Consider the following 20,373-nt stretch of genomic DNA (forward strand, 5'->3'; position numbering starts at 1 on the left):
GATGTTTCCTCTGTTGTAAATTGGATTCATATTCAATGAAATGGCTGTAGCCAAACTCAATAACATTCTGTAAGCAGTCTCTTGTAAAGTAGAAAACACACCACAATACAATTGGAAAGGTTCCACTGGTGTGATTTGAGGCTTGCCGGAATCAAAATGATATTCTTCTTTAAGCAATAACGAAATGGTGCAAAGACATGTAAAAATGTCTCGAGACATAATACAAAAAAACACCGAAAAGCCAGCCTTTCACCCTCCACTCTCTCATAAGATCCTCAAAGAATAATATAAGGAGGCACACCAAATTCAGACAAATTCCCTTTGCAACATATATCCCCTGAAACTTGCAGGCTGCAGCAACCAAATTCAAATGAATACAAAACCATCCACATTGTCAGTAAACCGATCAGACAGCTGCTCATGCATGTTAGCATCAGAGAACGCCCGATATCATGAGCCTCTCATCAGACTTAAAAAATGTCCCCTTCAAACCAAGCATGCTCTCTGATCAGCTAAAGGGGCCAGGGTCATCTCATCACTAAAAAGCTCTCACTGGCCCCTCTAAATCTCTCCAACTCCTGTCTCATCTCTAACACGTTATTGTTTCTCAGAAATGTGCAGTCATCTGGCAACAAGAATATCACCTGGACCATAACTACCTCAAAGGCAAGTGAAACACAGACTTCTACCCAGACAGGGGGACAAACACAGCACCCTCGACAATGCTGCATCTGACAACTATACTGATCCTCCTCCAAACTCATGAGATTAGTGCCACTTTTTGAAAACTAGAACATACATGCAAATAAATAAATGTTTTCCGTGTCTGTGGCTCATGAACATTTAATTCTGCAATCATCATTTGGTTTCATATCACCAAGAAACATCACGGTGAAAAAAATCTGACGGAACAAACTATATGTCACCCAAGTAAAATGCAAGTTGAAGCCATTTTTTCCATTTGGTGAGCTATCAATCGTCAGTTGGTCTATGGCGCCATCATGTGGTAGACACTTACAGTGCGGTGAAATTTGCCTACAGTGAGTTCCAATACCAAAGTTTGTTTTTTTTGCACGATCACTTCTGCGACCAAATTTTAATGCGTGTCAATTTAACACGCTCACAGTCTGGTTCTTGCTTTATCGACTATTGTCTTTTGCAAAGCACTCGAGCTGTCCTACTCTTGCTGATTATAACCAGCTGAATGGTCGGTGACAGGACTATCTTCAAGAATGTCTTTTATTTAGTCGAGTTGTTGAATGAATTTACAAGGCGTTTTGAATAGCAATAACCGTTGCATTTAAAGCACTGTACTTTTGTCCTGGTTTTGTGCTACACTGATTAGTGCGCGTCTCCCTTGAAACTGGGGCTCCCTTCGGCGCCCTTTTGAAGACCTGACTTCGCGAGACTTGTTTCGACTCGAGTCTAAACGGAGACCTTCAGCCTCGATTTATAGGAATACGCGTAGACTGTGTACTTGCTACTAAAGTTAACTTGTCTAAACGGCACTAAAGCGAGAATTACCACTTGCTGAGTGGAATAAATGTTCATGCTTTTCTTTAACATGTGTAGGGAAAACAGTTATGCACGTGATGTAAAAGCCACATTTGCAGTGCAGTGTAGAGTTAGCATTCTAGTGCCCAGATCGGCGTGATGACGTAGCACGCCAATCTGCCATTTTAGGTTAAGCGCGCGTAGATTCATTTCGGGTGCCGGAGCCGGAGAAGCCACAGGCTCGGCGCTCTCTGTTGTGATAGTTACAATAAAAGCTTTATAAGTGACGGAGCTGTCCTGTCATCAATAGAGGGGAAGATAACATTACAATGGCGACGAGGACCGGAAAAAAAATAAAAAATAAAAAAAACGAGGCCACACAAGAACCCATAACCGAACCCTTGTGCAGGTGACACGGACCGGGCAGAGTCAACCATCCACAGCGCACGCTGAAAAGGACAACTGGCGACGTCCAGGACAACAGAGAGCGCGGCAGGGCCGTGGGTGGACCCCCAGTGCTGCAGAGTGCAAGGATTCAGAATTACTGAGCTGCTGCTGCCATTCGAATTCTTGCTGTTTTACATTGTTGGAGTCGTGCTCCTTTTTAAAATTTGTTTATTGTAATTTGGAAATTTTCGAATCCTTGTCATAGTATTATTTTGTGACCCCACACTCACCCAATTGATCGCATTGCTCGCACCATAATAATTACTTGAAGCACATCTCACCATTTCGGTGATTCCCTCGCCGCCTCACGCCCGTCCGCCATCTTGGGTGTGGGCTAGAGACGCTGACACAACGTTTGGGGGTTAGCGGTCTAGTCTTTGCGAGTGCCCTTAGGCAAAGACTATTTAGGAGACCACTCGGCTACCGCGCCGATTAGATTCAGAATTACTGAGCTGCTGCTGCCATTCGAATTCTTGCTGTTTTACATTGTTGGAGTCGTGCTCCTTTTTAAAATTTGTTTATTGTAATTTGGAAATTTTAGAATCCTTGTCATAGTATTATTTTGTGACCCCCACACTCACCCAATTGATCGCATTGCTCGCACCATAATAATTACTTGAAGCACATCTCACCATTTCGGTGATTCCCTCGCCGCCTCACGCCCGTCCGTCATCTTGGATGTGGGCTAGAGATGCTGACACGACGTTTTGGGGGTTAGCGGTCTAGTCTTTGCGAGTACCCGCAGCCACATACTACTTAAATCTACTAGTATGCAAGCGGCAGCGATCACGCGCAGCGGCGCGCCGGAGGAGCGCCAGAGGAAAGCCCGTCTGTGCCCGTCCGGGCCATGACGGGCCTAGGGGCCACTAACTCTGCTCGACCACGTACCTATTCGCCGGACAGCCTTCGGGCCCTAAAGACAGGCTCCACTGGGCTAGATGAGGTAACGCTGGCGGCCAAAATATACAGGCTGAGGCCCTGGTGCAGACAGAGGGCGCATGCCCCCAGATTAACCCTACAATCATTTCCCGTCAGTCTCATGGCCTAACAATAGCGACACTCAATACGCGCTCATCGCATAAGCATCATTTAGAGGTCTTTTCCTTACTAGCTGATGGTGAAATAGATATCCTAGCCCTCTCAGAGACATGGCTCGGTACGGCATCAATGCCGGACATTCTGGCCGCTCTACCTCCTGAGTATGACGCGCTGTGGCATAACCGCCCCAATGACTTTAGAGGGGGGGTATTGCCATTTTGTTTAAAAAAAGTCTTACAGTAACACAGATCATAGCACAAAAATGTGCCTGCGCGGAGCTGCTGGGGATAAAAATCTCACTTAAATCCTCATGCATTGCGATGCTGGCAGTATATCGCCCGCCGCAGAGCTCACCGGATTTTAATGATATCTTTCTAGAGCTTCTGACGTGTTTGGCCTCCAGATACAAGTCCCTTTTGGTGGTAGGTGATTTCAACTACCACTGGGACAAGGTACCTAGAGAGCCTACTGAGACAGAGTTTGAAGCCAATCTTTCGGCGCTCAACCTGCAACAGCTAGTAGTGGGTCCTACCCATGTGAAGGGCCACACACTGGACCTTGTCTGTTCCTCGCTGCCTAAGACAGAAATAATTGAGGTCAGTCCTCGCATTTGGTGGGACCACTTCATGATTAAGTGCTGGGTTCCGAGTGACCCCGTACTGGCTGTCCCAAATCAGTTGTGGAGGAAAGTTCGGCCCTGGAAGAAGATTGAGGCTAACTCTCTAATCGCGGCCCTGCTCTCCTCCGCCCCCCCTAAAACGAGTGGCATAAACTTGGATCAGGATGCTACTGTGTTAAAGACCTGGATGATCGCCGCTCTAGATAAACTAGCCCCTGAGCGGATGGAGAGGACTAGATCTAAAGGGAAGGGAGCACCATGGTTTGATGCTTCACTGAAAGAGAAGAAGCGAGCCCTCTGCAAGGCAGGGAGTAGGTGGAGACTCAATTACTGTCAAGCAGAGGCTGAAACCTTTAAAACTCTACTCTCAAAATATAAGGCGGACATCTTGGAGAGAAAGTCAGCTTTCTATGAGGGAAGAATTAGAGAGGCGACTAACATACAACGAGAGACCTTTGTGATACTAAGGGAACTCACGCAGCTGGGTGGAAAAATCGCTGTGAGCGACCAACCAGACTGTGACACTTTCCAAAGTTACTTTCTCCAGAAAGTACAGGATATTATTACTGATATCAATGCACGTCCAGTCACAACTATGCTGTCCAGTCCGGTGGTTCAGGCGCCGTCAAGGACTATGAACAGTTTCCCATCCATCGACGACAAGCGCTTAGTAGAGCTTGTTGGACACATTAAATCTGGCTCTAACACTGATCCTTGCCCCCCGAGAATCTTTAAGATGTCCTTGCCAGGCATCCAGCCCCAGGTGCTGAGCCTACTGAACAACTCACTGGAAGCAGGTTATCTCCCAACCCAGTTGAAGGAAGCTAGGGTCTCCCCACTTTTAAAGAAAGCAGGAACTTACACAAAGGCTCAAAAAAACTATAGGCCTATCTCGCAGCTGCCATTCTTGGGTAAGATTCTAGAAAAACACGTCCTGGGCACATTAGCCGGTCATCTGGAGGAACACCATCTACTTCATGCCAGGCAGGCTGGCTTTCGGCCCCAACACAGCACAGAACTAGTTATGGCCTCGGTCGCCGACGAGCTGAGAGTCAGAGCAGACAATAAACAGCCATGCGCCCTGATTCTCTTAGACTTGTCGGCGGCTTTTGATACGGTCAGCCATACCATCCTGCTGGAGCGTATCGCGAAGCTGGGGATCACAGGCCATGCGCTTAAGTGGCTGGAATCCTTCCTGTCAGGACGAACTCAGAGGGTGCAGCTGGGAGACCAGTTGTCTGGGATTAGTGACGTGACATGGGGTGTGCCCCAGGGGTCGGCACTATCCCCGTTGCTCTTTAACATTTATTTACAACCGCTGGTGGAGGAGCTTATGCGTAGGAACTGCGAAATCTTTAATTACGCAGACGATACCCAGCTATTGGTTCAGCTGGAAAACACTAAGGACGCTCAGGAATCAGTGAGAAACATGCTCAGTTTCACGGTCAACTGGATGACCAACAATCTGTTGAAAGTGAATGCTGAGAAAACGGAGGTGCTGGTGATCACCAATCGAGGGAATCCCTGGTGTGACCTGTACTGGCCCCCAGACCTAGGAACAACCCCTACCCCTGGGATGGTGGTAAAAAGTCTGGGACTAAAGATCGATGCAGACCTCTCACTGGCCCCTCAAGTCTCAGCTGTGGTTGGCTCTTGCACGGGTGTGCTGAGGCAACTACGAAAGCTGGTCCCCATCTTATCAACCTCCACCCTGCAATCGATCGTATCTGCCACAGTTATCACAAGACTAGACTATGGCAATGCCTTATATCTCGGCCTGTCGCAGAAGCTGTTGAGGAAGCTGCAGGTGGTACAGAACGACGCAGCAAGGCTGATTTATTCCGTGCCCAGAAATTCGCACGCAACCCCTCTGCTCCAGAAGCTGCACTGGCTACCTGTGAAATACAGAGTTCAGTTTAAGTGTCTCTGTGTGGCCCATAAAGCACTCTTTGGGAAAGCCCCAGAGTACATTATGCAACGTCTGAAGAGATATGTTCCTGGTAGATCCCTGCGCTCAGGTAAAACTTCCAATCTGATCCAACCCAGATTTAAACTAAAAACCAGAGGGGGCAGGGCCCTGTCCGTGATTCTCCCGCAACTGTGGAATGAGCTTCCGGCCACTCTGAAGGAAGAATCACAGCTACTACCCTTCAGGAAAAAACTGAAAACTCACCTATTCAGAAAGGCAATGATTCCGGCTTAATTGGGGGACAGCTGAGGGCTCGGGGTAACAGTTATGCTATGTTCTTCTGTTAAGCGCTTAGAGACCGGCGGTGATAGGCGCTATACAAATAATCTATAACATAACATAACATAACAATACAGACAAAGACACTAGGTACGAGCGCCTTGTACACAGGCAACCCCATGCACGCAGGGTGAAGGGGGCAGAACCTAAGGGGCCACAACAGTGGGGCGGCTGGAGCATATGGCGGCACGGCCAGTAGTGGACCGCAGAGCAGTGACGCAGGACCACCGCGTCCAGCCACAGACCGGCTGGGCATAGCACTGGCGACTTCAGGGGGCAGCAGCGGCGGTGAGGCCCAAAGCACTCCACTGAGCCCGAAAAGAGAAGGGGCGGATAACGCTCCAGGGAGCCCCAAGGGACAAGGCGAGACGATACCGGCAGAGAAGCGCGAAATCATGTGCGCACAAGCGTCCTCCACGACGGCACCCATACCGGTCCTACCAAAACCAGGCGAACCCCTAATGAAGTGGGAGGACTGGAGGGACTACATCTCCAACTATATTGAGGTGCTAGAGGATGAGAACGAAGAACCATTCACTAGCAAGAGGAGAAGGAGGATACTGCTTCACAACTTAGGCCCGGAGGGGTTGAGGGTGTTAAAGAATCTGGTACCTAAACAGAGACAGGATACGGACGATGACGTATATACCGATGCGATAGAAGAACTAAATGAACATTACAGACCGGCCGTCTGCGTCTCAATTGACCGATACAACTTCCAACAACGCAAGCAGGAAGTAGGGGAATCGATTGAGGAATATGTAGCGGCACTCAGAAAAGTAGCGCCCACGTGCAGGTATGCGAATTTCCACAACGAGTTTATAAAGGATCAGGTAGTGATGCACACGACGAGTAAAGCGGCACAGGAAAAGTTGTGGGCGAATGGAGACTCCTCTCTGAAGGAGGTAATGGCTATTGTACAAAAAGCAGAATTGGCGAGGCGATGCGCAGAGGCCGCAAGAAAGGAAACACTGGCCAGACCCATAGTAAATAGAATTGAAGAGGAGGCACCTAGGAGAGATAACAGGATCAAGGGAACACCACAGAAGGGCCCGAACAAATGGCAAGGTAACCCAGGACCACCTGGAAACTAAGCGAAGGGCACCAGGAACCCATGTGATCGGTGTGGCAGCACATCTCACAAAGCGCATGACAGGAAGTGCCCGGCATTTCGCGCCAAATGTCTGTTCTGCGGGATCGTGGGGCACTATGAGAAGGTGCGTCGGAGGAAGACGGCGAAGAGTGTAGTGAAATTCGTGGACCGCGGTCGAGAGGACCGAGAGGACAGCGATCACGAAGAGGACGACATGGTCCTGTGCATCTACGGCCAGGTGATGTGTGTGGACACCAAGAGATCAAGCAAACCTGTGCTGGACATGCACATTGGCGGAGTACCAATCAGCATAGTGGCGGATTCGGGATCACCCTACAAAATAGTGCAACGAGCAGTATGGGATGAAAAATTTAGGCCGCACCTGGGGCTAGAGCTGGAGCGGTTGGACATACGACCAGTATCGTACAATGGTGACCGAATACCCATGGCGGGTTTCAGACCACTAAAATTTGAATTCAAAGGACGATGTGCATACTGCAAACTGTATGTATCGGAGAAAGGACCGTCGGTGCTGGGGTGGATGGACCTGGGTGACCTTGGCATCAAGTTGGACCCGGGAGGTGCCGTGCAAGTCTTACTAACGGAACCGGAGCAATGGCCGAACTTGAAGAAATGGAAGAAAGACTACCCCAGAGTGTTCGGCGGGAGAGTAGGGAAACTGGAGAGGTTCGCACATAAAATCATCCTGAAAGCAGAAGCCAAGCCGGTAGCACACAGAGTAAGGAATGTGCCTTTGGCAGTGAAAGAAGCAGTGCAAGTAGAACTCCAGGAGTTGGAGAAGAAGGGCATAATCGAGCCTTTCACGTGCGCAGAGTGGCTAGCGCCATTGGTGGTGGTGATGAAACAGAGTGGCAAGGTCAGGCTCTGTGTGGACCTGCGCGAACTAAACAAGAACATTGTGTTGGAGAAGTTCCCGCTGCCACTCATTGAAGAGATGTTGGCAAAGACCAGAGGAATCAAGTGGTACTCCACCATCGACTTAACCTCTGCCTACCACCAAATAGCACTGCATCCAGAGAGCAGGAAACTTATTATTTATTTTATTTGCGTGTTTATAAAGCGCTATGAATAAACTCCCAAAGGAGTATCTCCGCGCTGTTGACACCTAGCATTAGAAACTGAGAAGAAAGCTACAGGGAATATGATTTATATCAGGAAAATTGATATGAGCCAGCAGATAGATGTTAAAATGAACTAAACAAAAAAGTTTTCAGAGATTTTCTGAATTTAAGGTGATTCCTACATTGCTTTAAAGAAAGCGGGAGGGAATTCCAGAAACTGGGACCTACCACAGACAGAGCCCTACCTCCTTGCCTAGATTTGGTTATTTTAGGAATGTTTAGCAGGAGCTGTTCACTAGACCTAAGGGTACGGGTGGGAGCATATGGAACAAATTTAGTAGCCAGATACTCTGGTCCCAATTCATTAAGGCCTTTATGGATAATACAGCAGGTCTTAAACTTCACTCGTTGCCGTATTGGTTCATCACACCCTTACCTGGTTCATCACACCCTTTGGGTGTTACCAGTTCTGTAGGATGCCGTTTGGATTGGCGTCAGCGGCTGCAGTATTTCAAAAATTGATGCACCAACTCTTCAAGAACATGGAAGGCATCCAGTACTTCCAGGACGACATCCTGGTTATGGGCAAGGACAGAATGGATCATGATGCCAAGCTATCTAAGGTACTGAGAGTATTGGAAGAGAGAGGATTAACAGCGGAATGGGAGAAATGCCGGCTAGGAATGGAGAAGGTGACCTATCTTGGACACGAGATTGGGGTACAAGGGATCACCCCGAAGACAGAAAACGTGAGGACCATTTGTGAGGCACCACCACTGGCCAACAAGGAAGAGGTCAGGTCGTTCCTGGGTATGGCCGAATATTATAGCAAATTTGTCCCCCACTTCGCAACAAAGGCCCACCACATGAGACAGTTAACAAGGGAGAAAACGATGTTCAGATGGACGGAGGAAACCCAAGAAGAGTTTGAGAGCATCAAGAGAAACGTGTTGCAGGCGATACCGTTACAGGGATATGATCCGCAAGGGAGAACAATCCTCACTACTGACGCCAGCGACAAAGGACTGGGCGCAGTCCTGATGCAAGACAGGGGGCAAGGAGTGGTAGAGACCCTGAGCTTCGCATCCCGAGTGCTGAGTGAGACAGAAAAGAAATTCAGCGTCATAGAAAAAGAGATGCTAGCCGTGGTGTGGGCTATGACCAGATACAGACAATTTCTATGGGGAACAAGGTTCCAATTGAAAACAGACCACAAGCCCCTGGTAAAGGTACTCACGTCCAGTGGCCATGCCAGCGCCACTCCCAGGATCGCAAAGATGACCTTGAAGCTTCTAGAATATAGATATGATGTCGAATACATCCCTGGCAACAGGAACAAAGTGGCAGACTATTTGAGCTGGGCAGCTTCGATGGAAATGGGAGAAGAGGATCAGGAGGCCATTGAAGAAATGGTAGCGCTGATGGAGGACCAGGAAAGGGTCATCAGCAGCCAAGAATGGGAGGAGGCCTACAGGGAAGACCAGGATTTAAAGGAGGTAATGGAATGCATATTGAAGGGATGGCCGGAGAAGAGACATCTGAGTGGACACCTACGGAAGTACTATGAGGTGAGAGAGAGGAACTCTCCGTGGACGACAAATGGGTGTTCATATACAGAGGAGACAAGGTGATACCGCCGAGAAAAATCATTCCCAGACTACTCACGCTGCTACATGAAGGACATTTGGGAATAGGAAAGACGAAACTGAGGTCTAAGGAAGGGTACTGGTGGCCGGGCATGGACATACAAGCAGAAAAACATGTCAGGGAGAGTACCCAATGCCAGCAAGACCCTAAAACCACTGAGGCCAGCCTTGGGGAAGTTCGATACCCCCGTGAACCCATGGAAAGAACTGTCGATTGACATTCTAGGTCCTATTCGCGATGGACAAGGGACACAGAAATATGTATGTGTACTCATCGACAGGTACTTCAAATGGTCAGATTTGAGGGTGGAGGAGGAAATGAACACAGAAACAGTACTAAAATTCCTAACTGACACTTTCCTGAGGGAAGGGATCCCCAAGCTTATACTAAGTGACAATGGACCACAGTTCACCTCAGATAAGTGGACCAAATTCATGGAAAGGAACGGCATAGTCGCTAAGCACACATCCATATACCACCCAGCGGGAAACGGGCTGGTGGAACGGTTCAATCGTGTACTGATGGGATCCATACAGGCAGCAATAATGAGAGACAAGGACTGGGAGAGAGAGATATGGCAAATGATCTGGGCGTACCGCATCACTCCGACGAGCACGGGGTATAGCCCATTCCAGATATTGAGGGGCCGAGATCCATTAACGAAGGACAACAGGGCGTGGAAGGAGAAAACGGTAACCAGTAAATGGTCGCCAGCCGTGGTCCGGGCGACATTGGAAAAGGCTCAAGCAGTGTACACGAAACACTATAACTCTAGAAGGAATTTGAGAGACACTGTATTGGAAGAAGGAGAATGGGTGAGAGTTAAGTTGGCGGTGCTGCAAAGGAAGGGGGACAGCAAGTACAGCAAACCTCTCCAAGTCAAGGAGGTGTACGACAGAGCTGCCCTGCTTAGCGATGGGAATGTCTGGTCTCAGGACTGTATGGCAAGATGCAACAAAATACTACAATGGGACATGGGCGAACAAGATCTGGAAGAGATGGAGAGAAGCGGGGTGGAGCACGAACAGACCATGGAGGAAGAAGGGACTGAGAGAAGGGACATAAGGGGCGAGCAAGGGGCAGTGAGACCGCCCGGCGGAGAGACGCCTTGGCAAGGACACAGGACCCAGGAGAGCCCGAAAGCAGGAAGCAGCCGAGAAGAGGGGGGAGATACCCCGGGGAGATCCAGTGAGAGAGAAGTGACCTCCACTCCGGTAAGGTGCACCAGAGGGGGCAGAGCAGTGATGAGGCCAGCCAGATTTCGGGACTATGACATGAGTGATGGACAATAACTCCACAGTGTATTGAATGTATATAAAAGGGGAAGATATGCAGAGTTAGCATTCTAGTGTCCGGATCGGCGTGATGACGTAGCACGCCGATCCGCCATTTTATGTTAAGCTCGCGTAGATTAATTTCGGGTGCCGGAGCCGGAGAAGCCACAGGCTCGGCGCTCTCTGTTGTGATAGTTACAATAAAAGCTTTATAAGTGACGGAGCTATCCTGTCATCAATAGAGGGGAAGATAACATTACATGCAGCACTTGGATTACACGAGTCCAGTCCAGGGCCACTGCATTTTATCAGAAATATGAATTTGCCACATCCACAACATACTCCACCATCTTTTACATAATTTGCGTCTTTAAATTCCTGAGTACTGTATTGAGGCTAGGGAAGGGCGTTTTATCTCGAGAAGGGCACAAACCAGTGTATTAATGCAATTCAAGCGTGGAGAAAATGACTGCACTGCTGTCTTGAGAATGTTTTGTTTCCGGGACAGGGTACTTCCCAACACTAGCCCGTGGACTTGCTTTATAGTAAACCTGCCCTCCGCTTGTGCTTCCCATGTACCAACACTGAGCACAGGTACTTACCCTGCGATGTAAATGTGGGCATGTTTATTGCTAATTAGATCCCAAAGAAGTGGCCCATTTTCTCCAATCCGATGCTGAACATACACTTTATCTTCCTGGAACAAAGGAAATAAAAAGACAGAATAAAATGGCACCAGTTGCTTTATTTGAGATTTTTATAATAGCACCAATTTTCAAACTTTGTTTCGATTGAAAGATTAAACTTTTTACATGTCACACAAGACACTGTTTTTATAAATGAGCTAGAAACTTGACATTATGGGAACTGTTGAACTGACTCGAACTAACACCTTTTAGTAAAGAGACCTATAGTTTACATGGCTATACACTCTGCATTTTGTGCAAATGTAGCAGGAAGAAAAAAAATCCCAAGTTAGTTAACAATGAACGCGATCAAACAGGTTTTTATGTATTTTTGGTGTTGGTAATAGTGGTCAAGATTTGTGGTTTTGACCTATTTCCTAAAAAAGCAAAATATGGCAAGTGCGAGGGTTCTTTCAAAAAAGTTCGCGAAAAAGCACATGTTCTGTCAATATGAATTTTAAAAAACTTTATATATTCTAATTATGCCTAGTGACGCCAAGACATACCTCACTAGATGAAGAACATTCCAGGCACTCCCTGGTCTTCAGAAATACACTCAGAATCAGAGGATTTGCAACAAAAGCATCCAGAAACAAGTTTTGTCCAATGAACATTAGGCCATTCCCTAGGACAAATGGCCCCTGCCCTTCTAGGAGGAGAATTGATTGCATCTAGTTTTGAAATGAGTGCCATATGCATCTATGTATGCACACCCAGCATCAAAGATAGGGTAAAACAGGTATTGAAGTATTTCTGACTCATGTAGACTGAAAAGGCCTGTTCAGGCGGGCCCTCTATGTTGCTGACACTTTCAACAGGAAGAACCTTGGGTGCTTCCTGTCTTCTGAGGCATTGGTCAAGCTCTAGACCTTCAGATGGGGCAAGCAGAAAGTGCATCTCAGACAGAGTTAGGCGCATGTGTCCACCAGCTCAGAAATAGGCATAATGAACTTGGAAAGGCTTAGACTGATCATCCCACAGTTGTTCCCTGTCTTCCGCCATATTTAACTGCAGAGAACAAATTTAAAGCTTATTATATGATCACCACCCTGTCCACAAAGTCGGTTGTATCAGTCACGATGTCACTGGTCAAGAAGTAGTCCACTACCTGACTAATGGGCATAGCTAACCCCAGAAGAGGGAAGGCTTTTACCAGGCTGTATTTAATGACAGCCCCAAAAATCTGAACCCTTTTGGATGGTACCAAGGTAGTTTAATTGAGAACTTCTCAAATCCCTTTTCTTTACATGGAAATAATAGGAATCACTTCCCAGCCAACCTTCCAGGATGGGAAATGGCCCTATGTCTCATAGAACACATGCCCGCTCTAATTGCTGCAGATGCACTTGGGATGCAAACTGTGGCAAAGCTGGTCTGGATGGGAGGATGCCGTGGGAGCTGCAGAGAATAGTTTGACCTCACCACTGAAAGGACTCATGGATTGGTGCTTATCTGGGCCAGGTGGTGGTAGAGTAGAGAAGGTTTTCTCCTTAGTTAAGTGTTATAGGCCTACACACCCTCAGCAAACTCATTGGAACTTCTTGACCTTGGTGGAAGCCGCAGGAGTGAGCTTATTCTTCCTCCTTAAATGTCTGATCTTGAGTTGCTGGATGTCTGAAAAAACAAAGATTCAGCCAGACACTTGAAACAAAGGAACCCCTCACCTTAAAAGATTGAAAGGTTTTTGCTAGCTGGATGATGAAAGGTGGTTTTGGCAGTCATGTCTTGGCGAGCATACTTTGATTTAACTGAGACCGTAGCTTTCTTGTACAGATACAGCACCTCATTCATCAAAGGATTGGTCAGGTTTGTCCTATTGCATGGGTTTATCCCGGCTTAAGGTACAAGGGATTTAACCACAATTGTCAAGGTATGGACAAACCAGAGTTCATGGTCTTTCAACATTTAACAATGAGGTTCTGAATTGAAACCTTTTGTGCTACGACTTCTTTGCCTATTTTCTGCATCCACTTGCATTCTTCCCAAGCATGGTCTTTGTTAAATTAGCATGAGCATCTGTCAAATTCCTGCCACAAGTGGAGCCATAGTTCGCCATAATGGAGTTGGTATTTGCCTGTGTAAGGGAGAGACATAATGACTGGAAGATTATTTTTCTGCATGCCTCATGACACTTGGCATCCTTTTCTATGTGAGAGGACACTTAGCTCTTCAGGCAAGTGGCAATCCCATCACCACAATAATAAACTACTAGATTAGTGTGAACATTTGAGGAACCCAAATGACCACAGGAATAACTTATCTTTCTTGGCTGGTCGAGAGCGATGGCCCTGATTATGGACTGTAGAACAGAATAAGGGTTTACGGTTGCATACTGCTCATTAAACCCAGATCTTTTTGGTTTTTGCCAGTGCTTGTTTGATTTTCTGCTCGTGAAGAAGACAGTAATCTTTCATCTACTACAGGCGGGAAAACCACATCTTCAAGAGTAGGTGTGACTTGTGGATCCTCTTCGTTCTATGTCAGAACTCCAATGCAGTGGTCTGTAAGATTTGGTTACTACCATGTGAGTGCGTGTCAGACAATTACCACAAGCTTCTACTCAGACTACAATATTTCAGGATATGCAACAATACCCTAAAATGGGTTGCCTCCTACCTCAAAGATAAACTAAATGGTTTTCCTGCCACTTTACAAAGCAGCCACTCACATTCTGCACTGCAGCATCCCACAGGAATCCATCATCTATCTATTGAATAACTACCCAACTCTCTTGCTGGACCTCATTAAATCCTTCAAATTGACAAACTACAACTATGCAAACGACACACACACATCAACCTATCGAGCTTTGGCAAAGCCAATAGATTTCGCCTATGCAAATTCTATTGACTTTTTCAATGTTTTATTTACTTGTTGCAACCCATAAGCAACTAGACTGGCTCCACATCTCAAGCCAGCATCACCTTCAAGACTAGTGGACTCAAAGTCAAGGCCATCAGAAACGGCACCACTCCTGACTGAGAAAACATACATTTCAGGCAGATAGCGTCATCCCAGATATCAGGATTAATTAAGAAAGAAAGAAATAAGAGAAAAACAGAACAAAGGACCTCTCCATCTATTCTGATTCAGAGTTCGGCGGACAGGTTACTCCGTCACAAACGTAACAGATTTCCCGTCTACCGTTATCTAAGTGCCATTGGATATAATGCACTTGTAATATCCCGGATGGGATATCCGTCATGTTTGTGACAGAGTAATCCATCCACCAAATTCAAAATCAGGCCTTAGTCTACAAATAACAGGAATCACCACCCATAAATATTCAGCCTCATCGTAAACTATTCTATATCAACATCCAGGGCTGATGTCCACTTTCAAAAGCTCTACTACTCTCTACCTAGATTTGGGTTATCACATACATACATTTTATCACTGAAGCTATACTAACCTGGTCCCTGGAGAAGGCTGTGAAAAGTGCCAAAAATTGCCTTTCAATCAAATCTTGCCATTCTGATTGGCAGTAGAAGTCTTTTGTCTTCTGTCGACATCCGAAAAAGAGAACATTGTCTGGCAGGGAAATGAACAAACAGCTTGTTAAAATTAGACTAAAGACCTCAAGTTTGATACTAAATGAATACATTAAACTCATTTCCCCGTAGGATTCATTCAACAGAATTCAAAAGATAGGCAGACCAGAAAACTCCTCAGAATTGAAGCATAGTTTCAATTAGGCTTAGAAAAATAAAAAGACCCCATTTTCATTCAAAATAACACATAGCAACATGGAGCTCTGCCATACCAAATAAATATGTAAAGAAACGGATACATTTGAAATTGTTGAAAGTCCACATAGGCTTTTCTGAATATCAAAATATGATGCATTTTTAGATAAGTTGTGATATACTGCAGTTGTGAGTGCTGTAAATAGCAAGAGATAGCAATAGCAACCAATTCAATGTCACTCAAGTTATCAGTTTCAGAAGGATGAAGAACTGGTTTCATACAGATTTTTGAACAGCGTGATTTAGCCGTGAAAAATTTATCTTGATAGTCTAATGTCTCAAAATTGTGGACTGGAGGGATGAACACCAATTGGACTCGCCTACGCATCTGACCTGAGAGTAAATATGTAGTTTGTAACAGATCTGCTACAGGGAATTGTAGGACTGCTACACTGATCTGAATGCTCCTGCTACTACAAAGGACGAACACAACCAAAGGAAGTGTCAGAAGAAGCCCATGTGTGCCAGGGAGGGGTGGTAGTTATACATGCTCTCTCATCTGACATTCAGGAGATGGCGAGAAGAGCTCATGCAAGGTTCTCTCTGTTATAGTCTAGGTCTCTTCCTTCTTCACCCGCTGATGCGTTCTTGCAATATAGTCAGAAGCTTAGGGGGGCCAAAGGAAGACTTCATAAAGTGCATACAGTTTTAGAGCCTTGCTTTCATTGTATGACGTAACTTGAGGACTCTCCTTTCAACACAGATTCTTAACAAAAAAGCCAGTGTGCACTGTATATATATGTTTCACTGCCTGAATTGTTATCATTGGATGTGAACAGTTGTAGTAATAAAAGGTGAAGATAAACAATACATTGGACATATCAGGACAATGCACAACTCTGTCTGAAAGTCTCCTCTGCTTCAAATATCCAACATCTCAAACACTGCCTGCACCTAATCAAGACCTGGATATTGAGCACCTACTGGAAGCTCAACTTAACAAGACAGAATTCCAGTTATTTGTCAAGTACAAGTAAGAAATATTACAAACTTGGCTCGATTACATGAACCTTGATAGATTTGAATCCCAACTTTCACCAAAAGCAAGATCACTTAGATTGTTTCTGGACACCAATATCACCTTCAAAGAACACATTGCCAAAATAAGAGAGACACCCTTGTACCAGCTAACTTTTCTAATGGAAGTGAAACAATTTCTTCCAGAACGTGCCCTCAAGCTGTTCAAGCACTCGTACTCTTGCATCTTAATGGTGGTTATGCCCGGCTTTATGGCCTCCCAGACTCCACATTGGCCGCACTTAATTGGCATCCCACACACTGAAGTAAGTCTCAACCAGGGCCTGAAGAAAGACGATTGCATGACCTCCATCCTGATGGAACTCCACTGGCTCTCCTTGCCCTGCCGCACCACATTCATATTGCTACTACATAAGTTATAAAACTATCACAACCAACGTCCCCCCCTTATCCTGAAAACAAACTCATCGTCTTTGGTGGCTCTCGTCACACCTGCAGCCGGGATAACATCAGGCTGGAGACTAGGAAGTGTGGAAAGAACATTCTTAAGATGTTGACCTGCACCAGTCGTCTACATCTTCATCTCACTGCACCACAAATCGGGCCAATTTGAATGCACAACATTATCTACCTAGATAAGGTCATTTTCTACAATGATTTTCATTTTCTGCTACCTATATAGCTAATTAAAACCCGACCATCCACACAGAAGTCCTTCATCCGGTCCATATAAAAACGCACTGCTTTTTTTAGATCCAGCCTTTGCAGTTTCTCCTCATCTTTTGTAGGGTGAGGCAGGGGAAAGAGGATGACATGGTAATAAAGCGACCCAGATGTAAAGGGGTTACCATTCTGGGGAGGAAAGCAGCTGTGGTTCTCAGCACTAACTTGTCGGTATAAAAAAGATGAAGTGTGACTTCATGCTTGGTGCTTGCAGCTCACTGACAAGAACGGCCACTAGGAAAGCCGTTTTAATGTTAAAAAAAAAAACTTGTAGAAAAGTGGTGGAGGAGCTTAAACAGATGGGATGGTCAACAAGTCAACGCCGTCTCGTCATCCTGTTTCAACACTCTGCGCATGCTCCGAAAGATCTTTCAATGGATCCCCACCGAAACCAGGAAGACGGTCACCCAGGCACTCGTCACCAGCCGACTGGACTACGGGAACACCCTCTACGCAGGAACCACAGCCAAACTACTGAAAAGACTCCAGCGCATTCAGAACATCTCCGCACGACTCGTCCTGGACATCACCCCGCCACAATCACATCTCCGCCCACCTGAGAGACCTGCACTGGCTCCCCGTCAGCAAGAGGATCACGTTCAGACTCCTTACCCACGCACACAAGGCTCTCCACGACCTGGGCCCCAAGGATCTCAACAACCGCCTCACTTTCTACACGCCCACCCGCCAGCTGCGATCGACAGCCTCGCCCTCGCCACCGTACCAAGCATACGCAGAGCCACCACCGGAGGAAGATCCTTCTCCTTCCTGGCGGCCAAGACATGGAGCTCCCTCCCCATCCACCTACGGCTGACCCAGGACCATCTCTCCTTCAGGAAGCAACTCAAGACCTGGCTTTTCGAGCAGTAACGGACCCCTCCCCCCCAGCGCCTTGAGACCCTAGCGGGCGAGTAGCGCACTATTGTCTGATTGATTGGTTGATTGATGGTTGGTCGGGGAGGCAAAGGAAAGCCGACAAAGTGGCCAGATTGATAAGTTACTTACCTCCGCTAATGCCTTATCTGGTAGAGAGTCTACTTAACCGCAGATTCCTTATCCTAGAAATTGTTCCATGATCAGTACCTCTTGTGTGCCAGTAGGTGGCATCGACTGGCTCCGCGTGGTGTAATCAGTGCCGGGTGTGCGCGGGGCCTATATAGGCGCCACTCCAGTGTGCGGACATCAGAAATGTTTGGCAACTTTCCACCCCAGGAGCGCAGAGCCACAAAGAATACTGACCTCTGGTGTGCAAAACTCGGGTCCTGAAAGGGGGAAGTCCTGCCCCTTTTCAATGAGCAGTGAGGATGGGTGGGTCGGTAAGGAACCGGAGGCTAGACAGAGTCTCTACCAGATAAAGCGTTACTGAAGATAAGTAACTTGTCCATCTGATTGAGACTTTTAGCAGCAGATTCCTTACATTGGAATAGATACCTTAGCAATACTTCCCCGGAGCTGGGTCGGCAAAACAATTCCCTACCAAAAAGTCCTGGCAGTCCAGGCAGTTGTGTTTTGTGAACATGTGCAAGGAAGTCCATATTGCTTCCTGCTAGATGTCCAGGACAGGGACTCCACATGCTAACGCAGTGGTTGCAGCCTTGGATCTAGTGGAATGAGCACCCAAACCCTGAGGGAGTTGCTTCTTAGCCATTGCATGGCAGATTTTAATGCAGAGCACGATTAAGCAGGAGATGGTCCTACTTCTGCACAGCCTTTCCCTTTTTTGATTTAACATACCCCATGAAGAGTTGGTTGTCCCCCAGAACTCTTTTATGCAGTCACGGTAGAACGGCAACGCTTTATTTGGGCCCCCAACGGTGAAGTTGCTTCTCTTTCTTAGAGGGATGTGGCGGACCTTAGAAAGTAGGCACAGTGATGGATTGGCCTACATGAAAGTGACAACTTTCAGTAGAAAGGAAGCTTTAGTTCTTAGAGGCAGCTTGTCTGGGTAATGTTAAGGTATAGAGGCTTGGATGACAAAGCTTGAAGGTCACTGACCCTCCGAATAGAAGTTAATGCCACCAGAAAGGCAGTCTTGATAGTAAGGAGCCTGAGAGGACAGTTGTACAAGGGCTTAAAGAGAGCACACATTAGGAATGTCAGGGCGAGATTAAGGTTCCACTCAGGCATTATAAAAGGAGAAGGTGGAATCATGTTGTAAAACTTTCAAGAACCTATGTAAAATAGGGGATTTGAAGAGGGATGGCTGGCCAGCCAACCTTAGAAAGGCTGAAATAGCAGATAGATAACCCTTTAAGGTGCCCAGAGCAGAGCCCTGCTGGGCAAGGGAAAGGATAAAGAGAAGAACCTGAGAAAGAGGAGCAGAAAAATGGTCAACCTGCTTTTCTGCATACCATAGCATAAACTTGACCAAATGGCAGGAGTATACAGTTTAGGTAGGTCGAAGGCTATCAACTGTTGCTGCTCAATCTGCACACAGGAATGCAGTGTTGACAGGTTCGTGTGGAGAACCCTTCCCTTCTGCTGCAACAGAGATCCTCTCGGAGAGGCAGCCTGATCAGAGGACAGATGGCCATGCTCAACAGCTCGGGATTCCAAACTCCCCAAGCACAGTCTGAAGCCACAATGATGACTTAAGCCTGGTCACTCCTGATGTTCTTGAGAACTCTGGGCAGGAGTGGTAGGGGCAGAAAGCCATACAGGAGGTCTGAGCTCCACTCAAGGCAAAAGGCGTCTCAGAGCTAGAGCTGCCTTGGAAACGCCAGGCACAGAATTGCTGACATTGTGCGTTCTCGGGTTGGGCAACCAGATCTAAACAAGGCTCGCCCCACTGCTGCACAAGACCTTACACCACCTCTGGAAGAAGATGCCATTTGTGATCCGCTAGGCCACTTCAGCTGAGAGCCTGCTAGGGGTTGAACCACCAGGGAAATGCCCTGCTGTTCCAGCCATATCCAGACACGGAGTACCTCCTCAAAAAGGGTCCATGACGCCACCCCGCCCTGCTTGTTACAGGATCACATGGCAGTGGTGTTGTCCGTGAACTCCTGCACTAGCCATTTCTTGATGGAGGGTAAAAGGCTTTTAATGCCAGCCAGATTGCACGGAGCTCCATAAGGTTGATGTTGAGTCTGGATTCTGCCGGAGAGCAGAGGTCTCTGATCTCCACCTCTCCCCTGTGGTTGCCACATCCCAGGAGTGATGCATCTGTCACTGCTGTCAAATCTGGTTGGGGAAGGGAGAGAGGTCTGCCACTGACCCAATTGCAGTTAATTAACCACCACTGCAGATGTTGTGCTGTTCCCTTTGACATCTGGACCACATCGGAGAGATTTCCTGA

At 47.0% G+C, this 20,373-nt stretch overlaps 1 protein-coding gene across 1 annotated transcript in view; it reads right to left on the minus strand.

Annotated features, from left to right (window-relative positions):
• NDOR1 (NADPH dependent diflavin oxidoreductase 1) overlaps positions 1-20,373 on the minus strand; it is a 232,370-nt gene that overhangs the window by 3,219 nt on the left and 208,778 nt on the right. The window contains exons 13-14 of the mRNA XM_086921240.1: positions 15,041-15,159; positions 11,545-11,639 (exon numbers count right to left, since the gene is read on the minus strand). Coding sequence (XP_086777366.1) covers positions 11,545-11,639; positions 15,041-15,159 — 214 coding nt within the window. The remainder of the gene's footprint in view (positions 1-11,544; positions 11,640-15,040; positions 15,160-20,373) is intronic.

This window comes from Lissotriton vulgaris, chromosome 5, assembly GCF_964263255.1.
Source record: "Lissotriton vulgaris chromosome 5, aLisVul1.2, whole genome shotgun sequence".
NCBI classification, from domain to species: Eukaryota; Metazoa; Chordata; class Amphibia; order Caudata; family Salamandridae; genus Lissotriton; species Lissotriton vulgaris.